The sequence below is a fragment of the Chelonoidis abingdonii genome, chromosome 21 (assembly GCF_003597395.2).
Source record: "Chelonoidis abingdonii isolate Lonesome George chromosome 21, CheloAbing_2.0, whole genome shotgun sequence".
In the NCBI taxonomy this organism is placed as follows: Eukaryota; Metazoa; Chordata; order Testudines; family Testudinidae; genus Chelonoidis; species Chelonoidis abingdonii.
This window is the reverse complement of record NC_133789.1, coordinates 11,872,600-11,892,930: the sequence shown is the minus strand read 5'-3', so window position 1 is coordinate 11,892,930 and position 20,331 is coordinate 11,872,600. Positions and strand designations below refer to the sequence as shown.

At 51.0% G+C, this 20,331-nt stretch overlaps 1 protein-coding gene across 2 annotated transcripts in view; it reads right to left on the bottom strand.

Annotated features, from left to right (window-relative positions):
• LOC116835034 (acid-sensing ion channel 2) overlaps window positions 1-20,331 on the bottom strand; it is a 342,966-nt gene that overhangs the window by 14,629 nt on the left and 308,006 nt on the right. For both annotated transcript variants that reach the window (XM_032797481.2, XM_075059574.1), the window contains exon 8: window positions 3,852-3,931. In XM_032797481.2, coding sequence (XP_032653372.2) covers window positions 3,852-3,931 — 80 coding nt within the window. The remainder of the gene's footprint in view (window positions 1-3,851; window positions 3,932-20,331) is intronic.

The following is a 20,331-nucleotide window of genomic DNA, read 5'->3' as shown; positions in this document are numbered from 1 at the left end:
AAAGGTACCAAATGCGCCGCTGCACGCCAGTAGATTTGATTTCCATCAGGACCAGAGGTTCCCGCTCACAGTGCCCTTGTCCGGATGAATTTGTTGGCAACGTATTTCCAAACCTCAATGGCGTTAGCTGTAAAAGGAGCCAAGTGGAAAGCAAGTGCCACAGATCTGGCTAGTGTGTTTCCACCCTTGTGCTGTAGGGCCCGAAAGACTTTTCTAAGGCCGAGATTCTTGAGAGGACAACGCTGCGCTCTGTACTGTGTCAACAAACCCCCTGACCCGGTCCCAGCTCCTCACAACCACGGCCTGCAGCAAGCCTGGGATAACAGGGCAGGGTGCTCACCCCACCTGGGCACTCGCTGTCCCTGGCCCAATGACCACCTCTGTCACACAGCAGCAAGTCCTGGTTGTTCACGATGCCAGTCATGGGCAGCGCGTGACTCCCGCATTTGGGAAGGCTGGGCGTGAGCACTGGAAGCTCCCTAGAAGCGGGAGGGGCCCCTGGTCCGCCCCCTGCTCCATCCCAAGGCCCAGCCCCACTTGGCCCCCTTCCCAGAAGCCCCCCGCCACCTGCCGCTTGCGCCGCCTCATCCCCTCCCTCGAGGCCACCTGGCCGTCGTTTCCCAGCGGGCAGAGTTGCCTTGGGGGAGGGATTGGAGAGGCGCGAGCAGCAGGCCTGGGGGTCCTCAGGGAAAAGGCAGAGCATGGGCAGGATCTCAGGATGGGGGAAGAGGGAAGAGGAGCAGTGTGGGCAGGGCCACGGGGGAAGAGGATGAGCAGGAGCGGGCCTTGGGGCAGAGTGCAGGTGGGGGTACGGCCCGGCTGCCCTTTAGGGGGCAGTGCTCCAAAGATGGGGGGCTGGTGCCGCATCCTGTTTGGGGACGCTGAGCCTCTCCTGGCCTCTTAGACCTGCCCCCCATGATGACAGTGGCTTGGCACTGGCCCGAGGAGGATGAGAATGACTCTCTGGCCTGGTGCTCAGGGCACTGCCTCAGGATGAGGGAAACCCAAATTCAAGTCCCATCTCCAACAGCAGTTTCATTCTCTATGAAAGGTGGGACAACTTCAAGAGGAGAGAGCGAGCCAGCCCGGAACACAGACGTCCCATAGCCTAAGGTGCTGCCCTTGCATGGAGGGAACACACGTTCGAATCCCTCCATGCCCCCAGGGGAAGCTGCCGCCGCCATCTTGTGAATCCTTTGCTTGCTGTTGTCCAAGTGGCTGAGGGTCAGAAGGAAACATTTTGGTCTGATGCTCCCAACACGAGAAGACTCTTTTGGGGCAGCTGAAAGCCTGTGGCTCCTGGTTGGCGAGTGGGCGAATATGTTCAGCTGCCCTGACACTACACTTTTCAGTGAATGAAACTTTTCTTTGTACATTTCCCCCAGCCCCTCCTCAGGCTCTGTTCCCGAGTTCTGTCCTGGCCTGGGAACAGCTGGTGACCACGGGGCCTTGGGCAGTCATGAAACCTTTATGGGGTGGAGGGGAGGACTTTTGTCAAAAGGCTCTGAGCATCTGGGGCTCTGCTTTGTGCCCCCCACCTGCCAAGATGGTGCTGTGCTGTTGCAAAGAGCAGGGTCCTCAGAGGCAAGTACCCAGCCCAGCAGCCCCACAGTGCAAAGGAAGCTGTTAATCTAGTGCACAGCTGCTGGTAAATGAGACCTGGGTTAAATGGTGGGAGAAGCCTCCATAGCCCCTTCCCCTAGACAGGCCCAGGACAACATAGTTGGGCAAAGCTTGTTTTTTTCATCTGCCCCCATGCCTGGTTGAAGCAAACATTGACTGATGAGGCAGCTGGATGAAGAGGCTGCTCTAGGCAGGCCCCGATCCCTTCCCAGTAGGGTCTTTTGCCAGTCCAGCCTCAGAGCAAGGCTGGCTCCCCTCCCCCTCCCCAACCTGCCTGAAGAGACTTCCATTCATAGATTATCAAGGTTGGAAGGAACCTCATCTAGTCCAACCCCCTGCTCAAAGCAGGGCCAATCTCCAGGCAGATTTTTGCCCCAGATCCCTAAACGGCCCCCTCAAGGATTGAGCTTACAACCCTGGGTTTAGCAGGCCAGTGCTCAAACCACTGAGCTATCCCTCCTCCAGTCACTGCACCCTCCACTCCCCCTTGTGGCCATTCCCTCTGAACCAGTTGGCCTCACTGCCTCCACTCCATTAACCCACCCCGCCCTCTACTGAAACGTCTTCTGTTCTTCTCCTGAGAGGAAGGAGTGTGGTGTCATAGCTGAGAGATGGTCCTGGGGATTGGGGCTTCTGGAGTCTCCCCCCAGCTCTGCTACACCCCTGCTGTGTGACAGTGAGTAGGTCACGTCCCTTCCCCATGCCTCAGTTTCCCCATCTTTAAAGTGGGGCTAATGCTATTCTCTCGGTTGTGAGGCTAAAGTTGCTAATGATTTGAGGGTGCTTTGAGGTCCTCGAGTGGAAAATGCTAGAGACAGACAAAGCACTATCATTAGCTGCTGCGGGTAGCTGGGCTGCCATTCTCCTGGGTTTGGGGTGCACACAGAGCATGTATCTTCTGGCAGTTGGGCATGGCAGGCAGGCTAGCCTCACCCAGCTGAGTGCTTTGCCGGGGTGGGGTGAGGTGTGGGGGGCATGGATGTGTTGATGTGCATGTGATGCAGGAGAGTAGAGGCCTGTGGCTCTGAGTGGGGTTTGGCATTGGGGGAACAGAGCTAGCAGACAGCCTGTGCCCGAGCAGGGATGGCACACAGAGAGCAGGCAGAGGTGCTGAGGCTTGCTCAGGCAGAGATGGCTCCTGTGCGGGTCGGGGCGGCTGAGTCTGTCACGCTGCGGAGGAGGGGGAGAGGAAGCGAGAGGAGCTGTGGAGGGAGAGTGCATTGAGGGACAGAAGAGGGGACGGTTCTGGCCCAGCCATGCTGGGGCAGGGTGCCAGGGAGGAGCGCGTCCTCAGTGTGTTCACGGCTGCAGGCCGCGCTTGCCATTGATACTGAGGGGAGCAGACCCCTTCCTGCCGCACCACGACTGCACCCCCAGAGCTCTGGGCCGCTGGACAGCATGTCTGCCACACGACCAGCCAGCGTTATCTTGGGACCAGGAAGCAGGGAGGCGACCGGCACCAGGGTTACAAACGTCGGTGCAATGCTCCCCCTTGCTCTTGGTTTGATCATCAGCACTGATGTGATGTGTCACTTACACGACACAGCCCTTTTGCTTCAGGGTGGAAGCTGATGTGGGGGTCAGGAAAGAACTCCCCCCAGGGCTTGATTATTCCATAATTTCCCATTATGGCAGATTTTGCACCTTCCTCAGAAGCAGCTGGGACCAACCACTGCTGGAGACAGGGCATTGGTTCTGATCCGGTCAATCAGTTCTGAGGTCCCTAGGGAGCTGCCTGCTTCAGGGATGGTCATTCCATGGGGGAACCGAGGACCTGGCCTCCCTGATGGAGGCGTAGAGATGGCTGCCCCAGGTAGACCTAGCATGAATCCATGCTGGCCCAAGCCAACCCAACCGCGTCCAGCTCAGAGCTGCAGAATGGCCCAACTTCCCACCTCTCCGCAGCTGCGGATTAGTTCAAGATACGTTCAAAGCTGGTGATGACGTTATGCAGATGACTGTGAGAAAGGCACAAAGCGGTGAAGGGAGGGGGCGGCAGGGGGAGCGTCACCCCCTGAGACAAAGCTTCCAAACAGGAGCGAATCTCAGCCAAACTACAAGCACCTCGGCAGCAACACAGCTGGGGCTCTCGCTAGCTGTTCCCCTGCACCCAAGCCTGGCTGGGGGTCCATCCGCCGGGCAGAGTTCCCAGCGCCCGGGCTCCCTCAATCACACAGCACTCACGCTGCCTAGCAGTGGGATGAGGCACATAGAAGGGGAGATCTTACCTCGTAAATATAATCAAAGAGCTCTAGTACTGTAAGGATACTAGCACCAACAAACAATCCCATCTGACCGCCAATGTCACCTGGGGAAAGAAAAGAGCTTGTTTTACTCACATGCTGTCAAAGAAACATGCTCAGGGAGTTTAGATGGGGACCCATCAGTTATGTCTTATCTGGGATTTTCTGAGCATCAATCAGAGCCTTTCTCTGCTGGCTAAGAATGAAATCCTGGGAGATACAAAGCCAGAATTTCTACCGCGCTCTCCATCAAGGTTTCCCCTGAGGCTGACGTGACGGTGACGCGATATTGCAGGTGGCACTCGCAGCGCGAGCGGGGCTTCTTGCCCCAGTCAGCAGGCGCTGAGATGACAAAAAAGCTACATTTACTAGAAAAACTCCATATCAAGTTAGTGATCCAATGTGACGAAGGATTGGGTGCATTGTGGTCTGCAGGGGAGCCTAGTGGGTTTCAAACCTTCGCCTGCTGGTTGCCAGGAACGAGGGAAGGAAAGAAAAGATGGAACAACTCCCCAGGTAGGAAGTGGTTTCCAGTGACTTGTCGATGGGGCTGCACGTCGTTTGACAGTGCAGGTAGAGATGGCGGTAGGGATGGCTGGGGGAGGGCATGGAGAAATATTACAACACTTGACATTGACTGGAGGGGAAGGATAAAGGCAAAATGCTCCTAAACAAATAAGCAACTGAACCTCTCCTTCCACACCTTAAAGGGGTGTGGTGCAGGCTGACAGACCTGCAAGTGGAAATCCTGTTCCCTTACAGAAATGAACGAGCGATGACCATGGTGCCTCCTACCCCTGCCCTGGGAATATCACCTTCTAGGAGTGGCCTGCAGTCCCGGTGGCCCACTTTCTTTCTAGCTCTCATCACAGGAGTGCGCTCTGCCGGTATATAGGTAAATAGCTATGGCGCCAGCAGGTGTCGCTCCAGAACAGGGCCTGTGTTTTGCAAAGGTTTTCTCTGGCAGCGCTTTACAAGCCCTGGTTTTTCAGGTTCTTTTGCCCACTGGCTAGCAAATGGGACGATTGCACTGTGGGTACCTGAGCGCGGAGACCTCGACTGACAACACTAGCTCATGTCATATAGGCCACTGCAACAGGCTGCCTTTGCCCCTAGAAACAAAGGGCTTTGTAGCCTACTGCCTCACCCACGTCACTGCTCAGGAGCCCTGGCTGAAGCTTCATGAATCCTGTCAAAAACAGAGCCCTGCTGTTCCAGAAAGCCCCATAACATCTCTCTTTGACTGCCTGCCCTTACCAGCTGCCTAGCCTTGCGTGGATCCAGCATCCGACAGCCCGCATGAGTATCGCACCAACGAATGCATCAATCTGTCAACAGACCCTTATTAGCATCCAGCTTGAGTCACTTTCAAGGCTGCAGGGTCAGTAGGTTCTAGTCAGTTACTTAGAAGATGTGGAAAGAGACAGTAACAGCAGAGGAAAGGGCTTATGGATTTGCAATCTTCCCAGAGACCTAGCGGCCACGCTGAGCTGAGCCCTGGGCAAGCATTTCCACAGCTTAGGGACTAGAGGGACAGAGGGTTTCCTGGGGAGTTTCCGGGAGTGCCACCCTCTGGGTTTGTCCAGTCACCTAAGGTAAAGTTGTGGGAAAAGAGCCAAACAGTCCCATTGTGCTTCTACTAAAGCAAAGACTCCAACTCATCTCTGCTCTTGCAGTTTCATTTCTGTTTGACTTCTTTTTCTTTTGCAAATGGAGGAGGTTTCCCTACTGAACTCCCACTGTTTTCCCCCAGGCCACCAGCAATCGATGTTCCTAACCAGGTTGGGCATTTCGGGCATTGCATCACACAGCCTGATTGGAACCAGCCCAGAGTAACTCTGCATGGGACTGACTATTGCATCCGCTCTTGTCTGGACGCTACAATGGGCAGAGATGCAAGAGATGTGGGTTTTAAATACGGCCACAGACTTGCAAGATCTCAGGCAAGACTCTGAGCTCAGTTTTCCTGTTGCCAAAATGGGGGCAGTGAGATTTCCATGACTCACGTCCAAGAGCACTGGGAGGGCTAAGTACATGGTGTTACACGTGTGCTACACGTGCTCTGAGCTCTTGCCATCCGGCCAGGAGGAGGCAGCCTTTCCTTCTGCAGCAACATGTCAGAATTCACAAGGGCGCCTTTTCCTGCCAAAGGGCTTTGGGCAGGTTCAGTCCTCCCGAACATGGCAAAAAATGAAAGTGTAGCTGAGTGCAAAGTCACATGACCCAAAGGGTCAGAAATATTCACACTAATTTCCATGAAAAAGATTTTCACCAATTTCTCCCAACCCTTTTCCCCAGCTGAGAAAAGATGGTCTAGTGGTTAGGGGGTAGTCTGGGACCTAAGAACCCAGTGTTCAGCTCCCTGCTCTGCAACAGTCTACCTGTGTAACCAGGGGCATGTCACTTAGTCTCTCTGTGTTGCAGTTCCCCAGCACTACCCAGCCTCATCAGGGTGCTGGGAGGCTAAAGAATGTGAGGTGCTCAGATACCACAGGGAGGGGGACTAGAGAAGGGCATTAGCCAATCAGATCAGTGCTTGTGTCTCTGCATAGTGCCAAAAATAATAGAAACCATATTAACCGCTAGCGAAGATGAGGGCCCAGGAGCTGGAAGCACAATTAGCTAAAGCAGCCAGCAAAGGCAGGTGTGATCAGCACACGCAGTCCCCGTGTGAAATCTCCCTTGCTCTGTTTTCTACTCCAGCAGCTGGGCAGGGAAGGGGAGGGGGTGCAGACTGCGCAGTTTGCAGCTGGGCCCGGAGTGGGTGAGAACAGCGTCCGATTGTTAACATTATGCGAATAAGCGTTACGCAGATTTCGCTTCATCTTGACAGCGAATGGCTTAATAGTTACAGCTATCAGCTTCCTGGCTTTCAAAGCAGTGTGTTCTGTCGCTTAGGGGAGTGTCCTGGTTCACCTTCTGCTGCATGAGCATCAAAGCTAGCCCAAACAAGCCTCCAATGAAGCCGCAAACTGATCATTTTCCCGGTAAGTTACCCTGGGACAACAATGTTCCCCAGCAGCTGCAGTCACAGTCAGAGACACCAATATGCTTAGCAATAGATAGCTCTTGTGCAAGAACATTGGGTCCTGGTGAACCACTGTATCTGTAATCATGGATACGGGCTCCTTTCCTGTAGTTCTTCCATTGCCGGTACCCAGGAGAGATTCATCCAGTAAGTCTGAGACAAAGTGGATAACTGATTATTCATTTTCCCCGTTAATATATTTGCTGGAATACACAGGAAAGGGATGCAGCTGGAGGTAATTTGACTGTATGTTCCCAATCTGTCATTCAGCTGCAGGAGTAAAGCATCCGTGAACAGAACACCCCATATTAGTTTAGTAAAGAAACAACATCTATAATATCGCAGCCCAGGGCCCAATGGCACGTTCCGCCAGCCTTGCTGTTGCAGAGCAATACAGGGCGTTGGAAATGCTTCCTCCCTGCTCCTGGTGGTTCCTCCCATCCTCTTACCCTACAGCCTTCTCTGCCTCCCGCTCTGGAGCTGGGCCCGCCCATTCCAGAGTCCTAGAATCTACTCCCCACACCCTTAAAGCCAGCTGCCTGCTGACCTGACTCTGGATCCTTCCCTGGTCCCACTTCATAGAATCATAGAATATCAGGGTTGGAAGGGACCTCAGGAGATCATCTAGGCCAACCCCCTGCTCAAAGCAGGACCAATCCCCAACTAAATCATCCCAGCCAGGGTTTTGTCAAACCTGACTTTAAAATCCTCTAAGGAAGGACCACTTGGTTCCTGGCCAGGTACCCTCAGCTCGCGGCTGCTCCGAGGAGATGGAGCGGGCAGGAATAACATCTCTTTCACCCTAGCTGAGGCTTGTGGCTCTGACAAAGCTCTGGGGAAAGGAATCATTCGAACACTCATTTGAGAACGATTCTTGTAACGTTTCCTCAGTTCCTCGCTATCGCTCCTGGCTCTGGTGTTTTGCCCGCTGGGTGCCTTGCTGGGAGCCCTCAGGCCTGTCTATTCTCTTCGGAGTATCTCTTGAACTCACGGGGCGCTGACTTGGCCACAGGAGTAGCCACTGACTGGGGAGACCATGTGGGCTCTGCATTCACGACAGGAGGCACTTCAGTCGTCCCTCCAGTAGGCTTCCTGCTCACGTCCGTCTGGGAGCTGACGAGACAACAGGCTCGTGCAGTCTCACTGTCCGTAAAACCATTCCTGCGATTTCATCACAAGTCCCGGGATATCAGGGCTTCTTTGAAAGAGTTCCCTTGAACTTCTGATTTCTGCCTCTGAGCTTGTGAAGTTTTGCCCTTTGCCAAAATGGTCGCCCTCCCCATCACTGTCAGTGGGGCTGAAGCTGCCGCCCAGACCATCCTTTCATTGTCCACGTGCTCCCTGCTTCTATTTGCATTGCCAGGATTCTACTTCTGATCCACTTCCCTAGGCCTGGAGACGTCGTGGGGAAGGCCGCTGTTTACCTTGTGTAGTAACTGGAGTTCTTCCAGAGGCATGGTCTCTGCATGCATTCCACTCACGGTGCGCATGTGCTCCAGGAGTTTGGGACTGCAAGATTTTCACTAGCAGTGTGTTAGTCTGCATTGGTGCCCTTTTCCTTGTGCTCCGATCCACAGATATAAGAGGCCGTGCGGACTGACCATCTCTCCAGTTCCTTCTCTACTGGAAACCAGTGAGGATCAGCCGCAGAGAGGAAGAAGGCCGGGAAGTGGAGCACCTATGGGGACCACACATCTCAAGGAACTCCAGTTACTATAAAAGGTAAGCAACCTTGCTTTCTTCTTTAAGCCACGGTCCCGATGTGTATGTGACTTGAGGTGACTCACAAGCAGCATTCACTGAGGAGGCGGCTGCAAGGACCTCGGCTGGATCACAGACTGGAGGACAGCTCTGCTGAAGGACGTGTCCGCTGTACAAGCTTGCAAAAGTATTGACAGAGCCTCACATTGCCGCTCTGCAAATGAGAAGAGGGGCATCTGGAAGAGAGGCTTCTGGTGTAGCTCTGGTCGAGTGGGCCCTCACAACTTGTGGAGAAGGGGTAGCTGCTAACTCATAGCCAACTAGGATGCAGCCTGAAATCCATTTGGAAAGTCTCTGTGGGGAGATAGCTTCCCCTCCTATGCGTTTGGCAAAGAAGACAAGCAGTTAAGATTTCCTGAAGGATTTCATGCTCTGTAAGTCCGATGATGCCACATCAGCTAGGAAATCTTTTCCATTTTGCTGGGTAGCATTTTCTCTTGGAGTCTTTTCTGTTGCTGCCAAGGATGGATTGTACTGCCTCTGAGCATGACCCTTCTAGGTTTGCCACCCATCCGTATACCACGTTGTTAGATGGAAGGATGCAAGGTTGGCGGGCAGATCTTGCCTTTGTCCCGAGTCAGTGAGCCTGGGAAGAGCAGAACATGGCCATGAGAACATCTGGAGAATGCTGGGGAACCAGAGCTGCACTGGCCACCGGGGAGCAACTACGCTCACCAATGCTCCATCTTGTTTGATCTCCCGCAGGAGTCGATGAAAGAGAGTGACAGTGGGAAATGTGTACATCAGTGGTTCCAACTACTGTCCTAGAAATGTATTCCCTCCGCAGTTCTGGCTTGGAGCCTCACTGGAGCAGGACATTGGGCTTTTCTTGTTCTCTTGAGATGCAACGGAATCCTGCAGTGGGAATCCGCAGTGCTGAAAGATGCTCTGATCTTCTCATTCGTGGTCCTGGAGGCTGTCTGCCACAGTGTTCTGCACCCTGTGAAGATGTGCTGCCGAGTGGGTGCAAGACCAAACTAAAACAAACCTAGGTACTGCCAAGGGAGTGAAGTGGTGGTGAGTGCACAAGTTCCAGACATGGAGAGATGGGCGGACCTCGCCCCTCCATGTCTGTTGATGTAATAAACTGCCTTACATGGCCTGAACTGGCAAGGACGGAGCGAAGAGTAGGAACCATGTGAAGGCTTCATGTACTGCATGCAGCTCCAGAAGGTTTATGTGCAAGTGGGTACAAGTACCCTGTGCTACATGTTCACCCACATGGGTCCCCGCCCTTGGGGGGAGGAGTGTGTAATCAGTCTTTTCCCCTTCCCTTTTCCTCACCCCCCCCGGCACACTGCCTCCCTGTTTTCCCACCAGCTGCGTGAAGTCAGAACTCCGTGGGTATGCCTGGACAGCCAGCAGCAGGGAGCCTCTGAGCTTGGGGCGACAGACTCAGACTTGTGGGGCCGCGTAGACTGTGCTTTTAAGTTGTACCTTGGACCAGAGCTCGGGCTGCGAAGCCCACCCCACTCCTTAGGCTTCAGAGCCCCATCTCCAGCCCGAGCCATAACGTTTACACAGCTTTTTTTTAGCACTGCAGCATAAGTGGGGGTAGGGATAACTCAGGGGTTTGAGCATTGGCCTGCTAAACCCAGGGTTGTGAGCTCAATCCTTGAGGGGTCCATTTAGGGATTGGGGGCAAAAATCTGTCAGGGGATTGGTCCTGCTTTGAGCAGGGGGTTGGACTAGATACCTCCTGAGGTCCCTTCCAACCCTGATGTTTTATGATAAGCTCAGCAAACCTTGGTCTGATGACCTGGGCTCAGAGCTTCACAGCCACTTTCCGCGCACACATACCCTGTGGGGAAGTGAGACTGGTTTGTCCAGACAGCCACACTTGCAGGAATCACAGATAGAGTTCTGCAAAGGGTGTTGGATATATACACGAGGCCATGTGACTGAGGATGTGGCAGGTTCGTATTATTGTCCAAGAGCTCCTTCATAGCCTGGAATCTGTCCTTAGTCAGGTATGCTTTGGCTCGGATTGACTATAGGGTTGCTCTAATAAAGCCTATAATCTGCACAGGAGCTAAGCACGCAGCTAAGATCTGAGCAGGGGCGAGGTTGTTATCCATACTTCTTGGTATGACTTCGCTGCGAGGGGCCAGCTGTCATGGAAGGGAAACACTGCCACTACCGATAACACCTTCAGGAATACCTTGGGTGCCGTTGAGAGACTGAAGGGGGGTACTCTGCATTGGTAAGGTCTAGGCCCACAGAAAACTGTAGAGACCTCCTGTGTGCCGGGTGAATGTCTACATGGACACAAGCATCCTTTAAATCAACAGTTGTGAACCAGTCACCAGTGTTTAACAACGGGATTACAGAGGCCAGGGTCATTCTGAACCGCAAGCAGTGGATGAAGTCCTTTAGCTGTCTGAGATTCCACTTCCTTTCTTCTTGGAGATGAGGAAAAATGTTAAGTAAAATCTTTCTTTTCTGTGTTCTGTGGCTCTCAGATGGCACAGGAAGTCATCTTCCTGTCTGAGCAGCCTCTCAGGGGAGAACAAGCAGCTGGAGTCGCCTGTGTCCAACTGCAGCAATAATGATCTGCTGGGCCAGTAGCATTTCCCAGGGTTAAACGCTCAGTGGTGAGTCTGCGCCATTGGAATCTGCTGTCTCCTCATAGACTCTTAGACTTTAAGGTCAGAAGGGACCATTATGATCATCTAGTCTGACCTCCTGCACAATGTAGGCCCCACACAATCTCACCGATCCACTGCTATAACAAACCCCTAACCTGAGTTATCGAAGTCCTCAAATTGTGGTTTGAAGACCTCAAGCTGCAGAGAATCCTCCAGCAAGTGACCTGTGCCCCACACTGCAGAGGAAGGTGAAAAACCTCTAGGGCCTCTCGCCAATCTGCCCTGAGGAAAATTCCTTCCCGATCTCCAAATATGGCGATCAGCTAACCCTGACATGTGGGCAAGACTCACCAGCCAGCACCCAGGAAAGAATTCTCTGTAGTAATCGTCACATCCCCAATCCCATCTAACATCCCATCACAGATATCACTGGGCATATTTACCTGCTGATAATCAAAGATCAATTGTCAAATTAATGCCAAATTAGGCTATCCCATCATACCATCCCCTCCATAAACGTATCAAGCTTAGTCTTTGAAGCCAGATATGTCTTTTGTCTCCACTGCTCCCCTTGGAAGGCTGGTTCCAGAACTTCGCTCCTCTAATGGTTAGAACCTTTCTCTAATTTTCAGTCTAAACTTCCTAGGTGTTCAGTTTATATCCATTTGTTCTTGTGTCCACATTGATACTAAGTTAAATAATTCCTCTCCTCCTTGATATTTATCCCTCTGATATTAATATTTATAAAGAGCAATCATATCCCCCCTCAACTTCTTTTGGTTAGCTAAACAAGCAAGCTCTTTGAGTCTCCTTTCATAAGGCAGGTTTTCCCATTCCTCGGATCATCCTAGTAGCCCATCTCTGAACCTGTTCCAGTTGAATTCATCCTTCTTAAACATGGGAGCCCAGAACTGCAAACACGTATTCCAGACGAGGTCTCACCAGTGCCTTGTATAACGGTACTACACCTCCTTATCTTTGCTGGAAATACCTCGCCTGATGCATCCTAAAACTGCATTAGCTTTTTTAATGGCCATATCACATTGGCGGTTCATAGTTATCCTGTGATCAGCCAATACTCCGAGGTACTTCTCCTCCTCTGTTACTTCCAACTGATGTGTCCCCAATTTATAACTAAAATTCTTGTTATTAATCCCTAAATGCATGACCTTGCACTTTTCACTATTACATTTCATCCTATTACTATTACTCTAGTTCACAAGATCATCCAGATCTTCCTGTACGATATCCCGGTTCTTCTCTGTGTTAGCAATACCCCCAGCTTTGTGTCATCCACAGACTTTATTAGCACGTTCCCGCTTTTTGTGCCAAAGTCAGTAATAAAAAGGTTAAATAAGATTGGCCCCAAAACCGATCCCTGAGGAACTCCACTAATAACCTCCTTCCAGCCTGACAGTTCACCTTTCAGTGCGACCCGTTGTAGTCTCCCCTTTAACCAGTTCCTTATCCACCTTTCAATTTTCATATTGATCCCCATCTTTTCCAATTTAACTAATAATTCCCCATGTGGAACTGTATCAAATGCTTTACTGAAATCGAGGTAAATTAGCTCCACCGCGTTTCATTTGTCTAAAAAATCCGTTACCTTCTCAAAGAAGGAGATCAGGTTGGTTTGGTGCGATCTACCTTTTGTAAAACCATGTTGTAGTTTGTCCCAATTACCATTGACCTCAATGTCCTTAACTACTTTCTCCTTCAAAATTTTTTCCAAGACCTTGCATACTACAGATGTCAAACTAAACATGTCTCCTGATGGTCCATGGTGAGCTTCACGGTGCACTGTAAGACCAATTGCTTTGGCCAAGCTTTGGTTGGCCTCTTGGCTAATGGCCTAGTAGGAACGAATGCTTATTGTTTTTCCATCCCCGTACGGCCACACTGCTGCTTGATTATAACAGCGTTGTATGATCGAGTGTGCTGGCAATGGGGGGCAGGCTATGGGGCCGCAGCCACCGGGAGCTCACATGCAATGGGTGTTTGATGATCCATATGAGCCAAGGGAGTGTTTTCAATTCAGTGCTTTATGAGCAAGTATTATCCTCACTAACTATCCCACTGAGACCGGCCCCAGCTGACCTGAGGGGACAAATACACTTTGCATTTAGGAACCTTGCCCCATCTTGCACATTCAACCCCTCAAGCGGAGCAGGTGAAGATGCACAACCCAGACAGAAGCCACCTTCAGAAGTTCATCACACAGAGACCACAAAGGAGGCCAGCCCTCTGACGGCAGAGGAAGGTCCCAGGGTGGATGCCAGGAAAATGCTCCTGGTTGTGAGGTCAGAAGGAAAATGCCTGTGCCCAGTGCCGACCGGAATGACTAATGCAGCCGGCACAGCCCAGATCAGTAACCTTTTCCCCTATGAATGAGGTCTTTGTACAGACTTCTAAGGAAAACACAATACTGTTACAAGGTACACCAGCAACAGGGGCAGCCATTGGTCACACGCAGACAGTGGCTTTCATCCCAGGGATCCCAAACAGAGAGAAATAGAGAGAGAGCGTGCTGAGATTTCTTACGAAAAGTAGCTAAGGCGCTCTCAGGGCTGGCGAGCCCGCCCTCCTGCAGTGAGGAGATGAGGAGAGCAGGTAGCCTGCCCATCCTCAGCACCACACCAGGGACCCTAGCATCTCCCAAACCTCTCACCATACCATTGTATAGTAGTTCTCAGCCGTGAGCTGACAGAACCATTCTCGACTCTCGTGTTCTTTCTCCCCGCATTCTGGCCAGGCCAGGCCAGGCCAGATGATCTGGCATCAGAGCAATACCAGGCTGGAGTTCTGGGCCCAGACGCCGGTCTGAGAAGCCCCTTTACTCTCCTGTGACTGATGAATGCTTCCATCAGCTTCCTCTGGGGCAGGCACCCTGCACACCTCTCGCTGGACCATGAACTCCCTCACTACAAGCTTGCCTCTGCCCATCTGCTAGCCCCAGCTGTGCAGTAACTGCCCTTCTGGCCGAGCACAGCTTGCCCGTCTGTCTCTAGCCAATCACAGAATTCATGATAGAATGATGGGAGACATCCTGAATGGATGAAGGTCCCCCCTGGCAGAGCCCCCAGGCAGTGCCTTCCCTTCCCGGTGTGCCAGACGCTAACAGATGGGTAGCGGATAGGATCTTGCCCAGCGCTGGCAGCATTTAGTCCATCAACCTCACATTAATCATTTAGATTTGTCCAGAAGCTTTCAGCCCAAAAGGAGCCTGGTGCAAGCTGCCTCTGTTCTACCTGTATTGCTCCACTGGAATGTAGCACCAGGCCAAACCACTACTCTTGTGATCTCTAGCATCCACGCTCCACACTCCACAGGCAAGACCTGGATGTTTTAAGTTCACAAGCCTTCCCCCACTCCTATTACACACAGGAACATGACATGTAATGTATAGACCCCTACCAAATGCACAATCCATTTGGATAAATTTCACAGTCATAGGATTTTAAAAATCTTAAATTTTGCGGTTTCAGATATTTAAATCTGACATTTCACAGTGTTGTAATTGAGGGGGTCCTGATCCAAAAGGTGGTGGTGGGGGGGATCGCAAGGCTGTCATAAGGGGATCACAATATTGCCACCCTTAAGTCCACGCTGCTGCTGTTGGAAGCATTGCCTTCAGAGCTGGGCTCTCAGCCGGCAGCCACAGAGCTTCCTGCAGCTGAGAGAGGTTCACTGAGAACCCTGGGAGCAGCCTGTGCTGGGGAAGAGAAAGTCTCATACCTGCCTGGCCAGAACTAGCAGCAGGAGCCTGGCGCATGGTAGGATCCTCCGGGTGGGGCACTCCCAGCCCTACCCCTCCCCAGCTCTGGGCCTAGCCCTCAAGGTTAAAGGGGCCTTGGGCTGGCTCTGTGTATGTGGGGGTGGGTGTGTGACCACAGCGCCCCCTGACCACGGCACCCTGGGTGGTTGCCCACAGCACCTATCCGTAAGGCCAGCCCTGCCCTTGTCACAAAAGTGACAATCCCCCCATACCAGGCCACCCTGACTTCTGCTTTGCTGCTGGCAGACCTCTAGCTCCATAGAGTTTACATGCTTCAGCTGAACCTTCGAACACTGAGCTGATCAGCTCGCATCACGCCCATCCTGCTCTGCTGCCTGTGCAGGGTTTCTGGGCTCTCCTCCACCCAGCATATCTCTCTTTGAATTGTCTTTGGGCCCCAGTGTTCTTCCCTTTGCAGAATGGTTGTGGGAGGGACCCATCTGCTGGGAACAGAGACTTCCACGGCTTGGATGCAAAGGTAATTCATTAGGCGAGACACCGCGTGGGTGACAAATTGTGCATTCTGTTCAGGAAATTGAGGTCAAACCTGCCAGCTTAGCTTCAGCATTTGTTCTTGGCACAGGACTTTAACAGGGGGCTGTTGAGCCGCCACCTCTTCCAGCTCACATAGACTCATAGACTCGTAGGTCAGAAGGGACCAATATGATCATCTAGTCTGACCTCCTGCACAAAGCAGGCCACAGAACCCTACCCATCCACTTTTATAACAACCCCTAACCCATGACTGAGTTATTGAAGTCCTCAAAATTGTGGTTTGAAGACCTCAAGCTGCAGAGAAAGAAACAAATAGCCAATACCAATATAGTAGAAGCGGAATAACCCTCTCGTAGCGCTGCAGAGGAAGGCGAAAAACCTCCAGGGCCTCTGCCAATCCGCCTGGAGAAAATTTCCTTCCCGACCCCAAATATGGCGATCAGCTAAACCCTGAGCATGTGGGCAAGACTCACCAGCCAGCACCCAGGAAAGAATTCTCTGCAGTAACTCAAGTTCCCATCCATCCATAACATCCCCTCAGCTAGACCATTGAGCAGACTTATCTGCTGATAATCGCAAGATCAATTGCCCAAAATTAAACTATCCCATCATATTCATCCCCATTCATATACTTACTCAAGCTTAGTCTTAAAAGCCAGATAAGTCTTTTGCCCCCACTACTTCCTCGGAAGGCTGTTCCAGAACTTCACTCCCCCTAATGGTTAGAAACCTTCCTCTAATTTCAAGTCTAAACTTCCTAATATCCAGTTTGTACCCATTTGTCCTTGTGCCTACCATTAGTACTTAGCTTAAAATAATTCCTCTCCTCCCTAACGTTAATCCCCCTGATATATTTATATAGAGCAAGCATAGTCCCCCCGCAGCCTTCTTTTGGCCAGGCTAACACAAGCCAAGCTCTTTGAGTCTCCTTTCATAAGGCAGGTTTTCATTCCTCGGATCATCCTAGTACCCGTCTCTGAACCTGTTCCAGTTTGAATTCATCCTTCTAAACATGGGACACCAGAACTGCACACATATTCCAGGTGAGGTCTCACCAGCGCTTATATAACGGTACTAACACGTCCTATCCTTTGCTGGAAGATACCTCGCCTGATGCACCCTAAAACGCATGTTGCTTTTTTAACGGCCATATGCAGCATTGGCGGCTCATAGACATCCTGCTATCGAGACCAATACCTCCAAGGTCCTTCTCCTCCTCTGTTGTGCTTCCAACTGATGCGTCCCCAACGTATATCTAAAATTCTTATTATTAATCCCTAAGTGCATGACCTTGCACTTTTCACTATTAATATTTCATCCTATTACTATTACTCCAGTTTTTACAAGGTCATCCCAGATCTTCCTGTATAGTATCCCCGGTCCTTCTCCGTGTTAGCAATACTCCCAGCTTTGTGTCATCCGCAAACTTTATTAGCACAATTCACCGCTCTTTGTGCCAAGGTCAGTAATACAAAAGGTTAAATAAGATCGGTCCCAAAACCGATCCTTGAGGGACTCCACTAGTAACCTCCTTCCAGCCTGACAGTTCACCCTTCAGTACGACCCGCTGGAGTACTCACCCTTTAAACCAGTTCCTTATCCACCTTAACAACTTTCATATTCATTCCCCATGCTTTCCAATTTAACTAACAGTTCCCATGCGGAACCGTGTCAAACGCCTTACTGAAAATCGAGGTAAATTAGATCTACCGCATTTCCTTTGTCTAAGTAATCCGTCACCTCTCAAAAGAAGGAGATCAGGTTGGTTTGGCACGATCTACCTTTAGTAAATCCATGTTGCAATTCGTCCCAATTACCATTGACCTCAATGTCCTTAACTACTTTCTCCCTTAAAATTTTTCCAAGACCTTACATACTACAGACGTCAAGCTAACAGGCCTATAGTTACCCGGATCACTTTTTTTTTCCCTTCTTAAAAATAGGAAACTACGTTAGCAATTTCTCCAGTTCGTAACGGTACACACTCCCGGAGTTTACCGATTGATTAAAATTTCCGTCTAATGGGCTCGTGCAATTTTAATGCTCCAGGATTTCCTTTAATATAGCTTGATGGAGATGTCCGGGCCCCTCCGATTTTGTCCCATTAGAGCTGTTCAAGTTGGCCTCTACCTCAGAGTGGCGTAATATCCACCTCCATATCCCATTCCCGGTAAATCATCCCTCCATATCCCCTAAACTCCTCACTAGTCTATTAAAGACTGAGGCAAAGTACTTAGTGAGATATTGGGCCATGCCAGCGGTTTGATCTGTAAGCTCCAGTGCCAATCCGCAAAGTGTATAGCCCGGCCCCGACTTTCTTCTTTCTTGGTTTCTGTCATCAATTGATGTGGCTGTAATAACCTTTTACTATGTGTGTTTTGATTGCCTTATTGCACGGTCCAGTTCTAACGTGCTTTTAGCCTTTCCTCACTTTACCCTACATGTTCTGACCTCACTAAAGGTAGCTTCCCTTGCTAAACCCGCCTTCTTCCACTCCCTGTAAGCTTTTCTGGCTTTTCCTAACCCCCTCTCTGAGATGCTTGCTCATCCAGCTGTGGCCTAACAACTCCCGCCCATTGTTTTTTTTTCCCCTTTCATTGGATGCAGGCTTTCCGAACAGTTTCCCGCAGCTAGCGACTTAAAATTCCGGCCTCCTCCGCATTTAAAATCCACAAGTTGCTCCGTCCAATCCACTCCCTAACGAGTGTCCGTTTAACTCTTTAAATAGCCCCTTGAGAAGTCGAAAAACCCTAATCCCAGATCTACGTTTGTTTATCCTTCCGTTCTAGTTTGAAACTGAGTCAGTCTCATGTCACTCGAACCAAGTGTCTCCCCTACCACCATTGTCTTTCTAAGAAACAAATAGCCAATACCAATATAGTAGAAGCGGAATAACCCTCTCGTAGGTACTTCAACTACTTGATGAAGAAATCCATCCGCTATCACATCCAGAAAAATCTGACCCCTATTATTCTTGCAAGCACTCGTCCTCCAGTCTATATCTGGGAAGTTGAAGTCTCCCATGATCACACATTTCCCCTTAGTGTTTACTTCATTAAACGTTTCATCCTGTGACTTGCTGACCTTTCAGATCCTCCTGAAAACTGCCCAAGAGACCCACTCTAGCCATCTGCCTCCCCAGAAACACGGGAGCTGGATTGATAAATACACACTGGATCATTGGATGGGGTATGTGTGGTCTACACGTGTTTAGAAAGGAGGACTTTGCAAACACAGGAGACGTACGAAGAGCCACTCCTCTCTGGCTGGGCTTGCATCCTTTGACTTTGCCATGGTTGCTATTTACCAGAGGATTTTTGTATCGAAGCAGATTCTACTCCCAGACTCTCTTTCTGATTTGGCCCTGTACTGGAGACGTACCAAGCTAAGTGTGGGCAGCAAACAGACTGCCTGTGCTGGGTGCTGGCTCTGCAGCAGCCTCAGCAAAGAGAGACGTGGGAGTAGGAGAGAATACGGGGGTGGGAGGGAGCGATGAGAATTCCTGGCCTGACATGTTGGCAGGTGGGACATGGGGGGATTGGAATCCCTTAGAAAAACGGTGACAATAAAGAAGAGAGATTCCAGTTTATAAAAGGAGCCTTAGATGAGTGCAATGGAGATGAGCAAAGCCACAAAATTCACCAACAATGCCACTAATTCTAGCCACTCCTGACAGCCACATCACCACAGCGCCCTGTGCCGGAGCCTGCAGCTCTTGCTGAACAAGTTGCTTGATGGGGGACATCCAAGGAAGCGTCAGTGCTTTGGGGGCTGCAGTAGCTGGCGCTGCTAGTTCAGGTGCTGTCTGCTGATGGCAGTGAAACAGCTCTGCCGCGTTTGTGCTCCTTAAAGATCCCCCCGTATCCTTTGTAAGGGAGCAGCTACTGGTTTCAGGGGTCTGAACTGTGCTAGCTCTGACTTGAGCAAGTACCCAGAGCTCTTGTAAATGAACATGGTAATTGCACTCACCTCTTGTGCTAAACGGGTTTGTGTGGCTGCCGGGTGCTGTAGGAAACAGCTGCTGTGTCCCACTCCAGAACTAGCTGGAAACGAGGGGTAAATACAATAATCCCACTGCATCTCCATACCCACTTCACAGGGCGCACGAGTCACTGGTTGTGAAGGGTTTGCCCTGGCTTGGTGCTCCAGAACTGTTGAGTCTTATTAGGCATTGCAGGGGGGCAGAGGCTATAGATATAAAATCGCCCTCCCCCTCATTTCAATGGAGTTAGGGCCAGACATCGACTACCACGGAGTAAATCCAGAGTAACTCCCCAGACTTCAGCAGACTTAGGGTCAAACTGGTCTCAGTGGTGCTGGCATAAATCTGGAGTAACCCCACTTCCAACACTGTTTTTTCACTGACGAGACGAATCTGGTTCTCTCTCTTCCTCTCACATCAAAGCGGCTACCCCCCACTTCAGTTCCAGGAATATTTCATGCCCTGTTTGTGATTTCTGACTGAACTTGAGCAAACGTAATGAAATTATCCGGCTCTGTGTAGTTCAGTGAGCAGCAAACCCCATTTGAAGCACGGCTCTGCTCTTTGCAAAGGCTCAGCGATGGCATGGAGGCAACACTATTGATTGGGGTTTCACGTCATTCTGCCCAGGGCGAGCTCCCTTGGACTGACTCTGACACCGAGTTTATTTTCATTTAGGTGCAGAGCGGCAAGATGCAGCGCTGCCTTGTGGCTCCGGAGAGAGGAAAGATTTAATGGAGAGGGCCCCAGGAAAATCTTTGTAAGTGATTAAGATCGCACAGCAATGCCCATACAAGAGGTTGGGTGTTCAGTGGTTAGGATGTGGAAGACCAGTC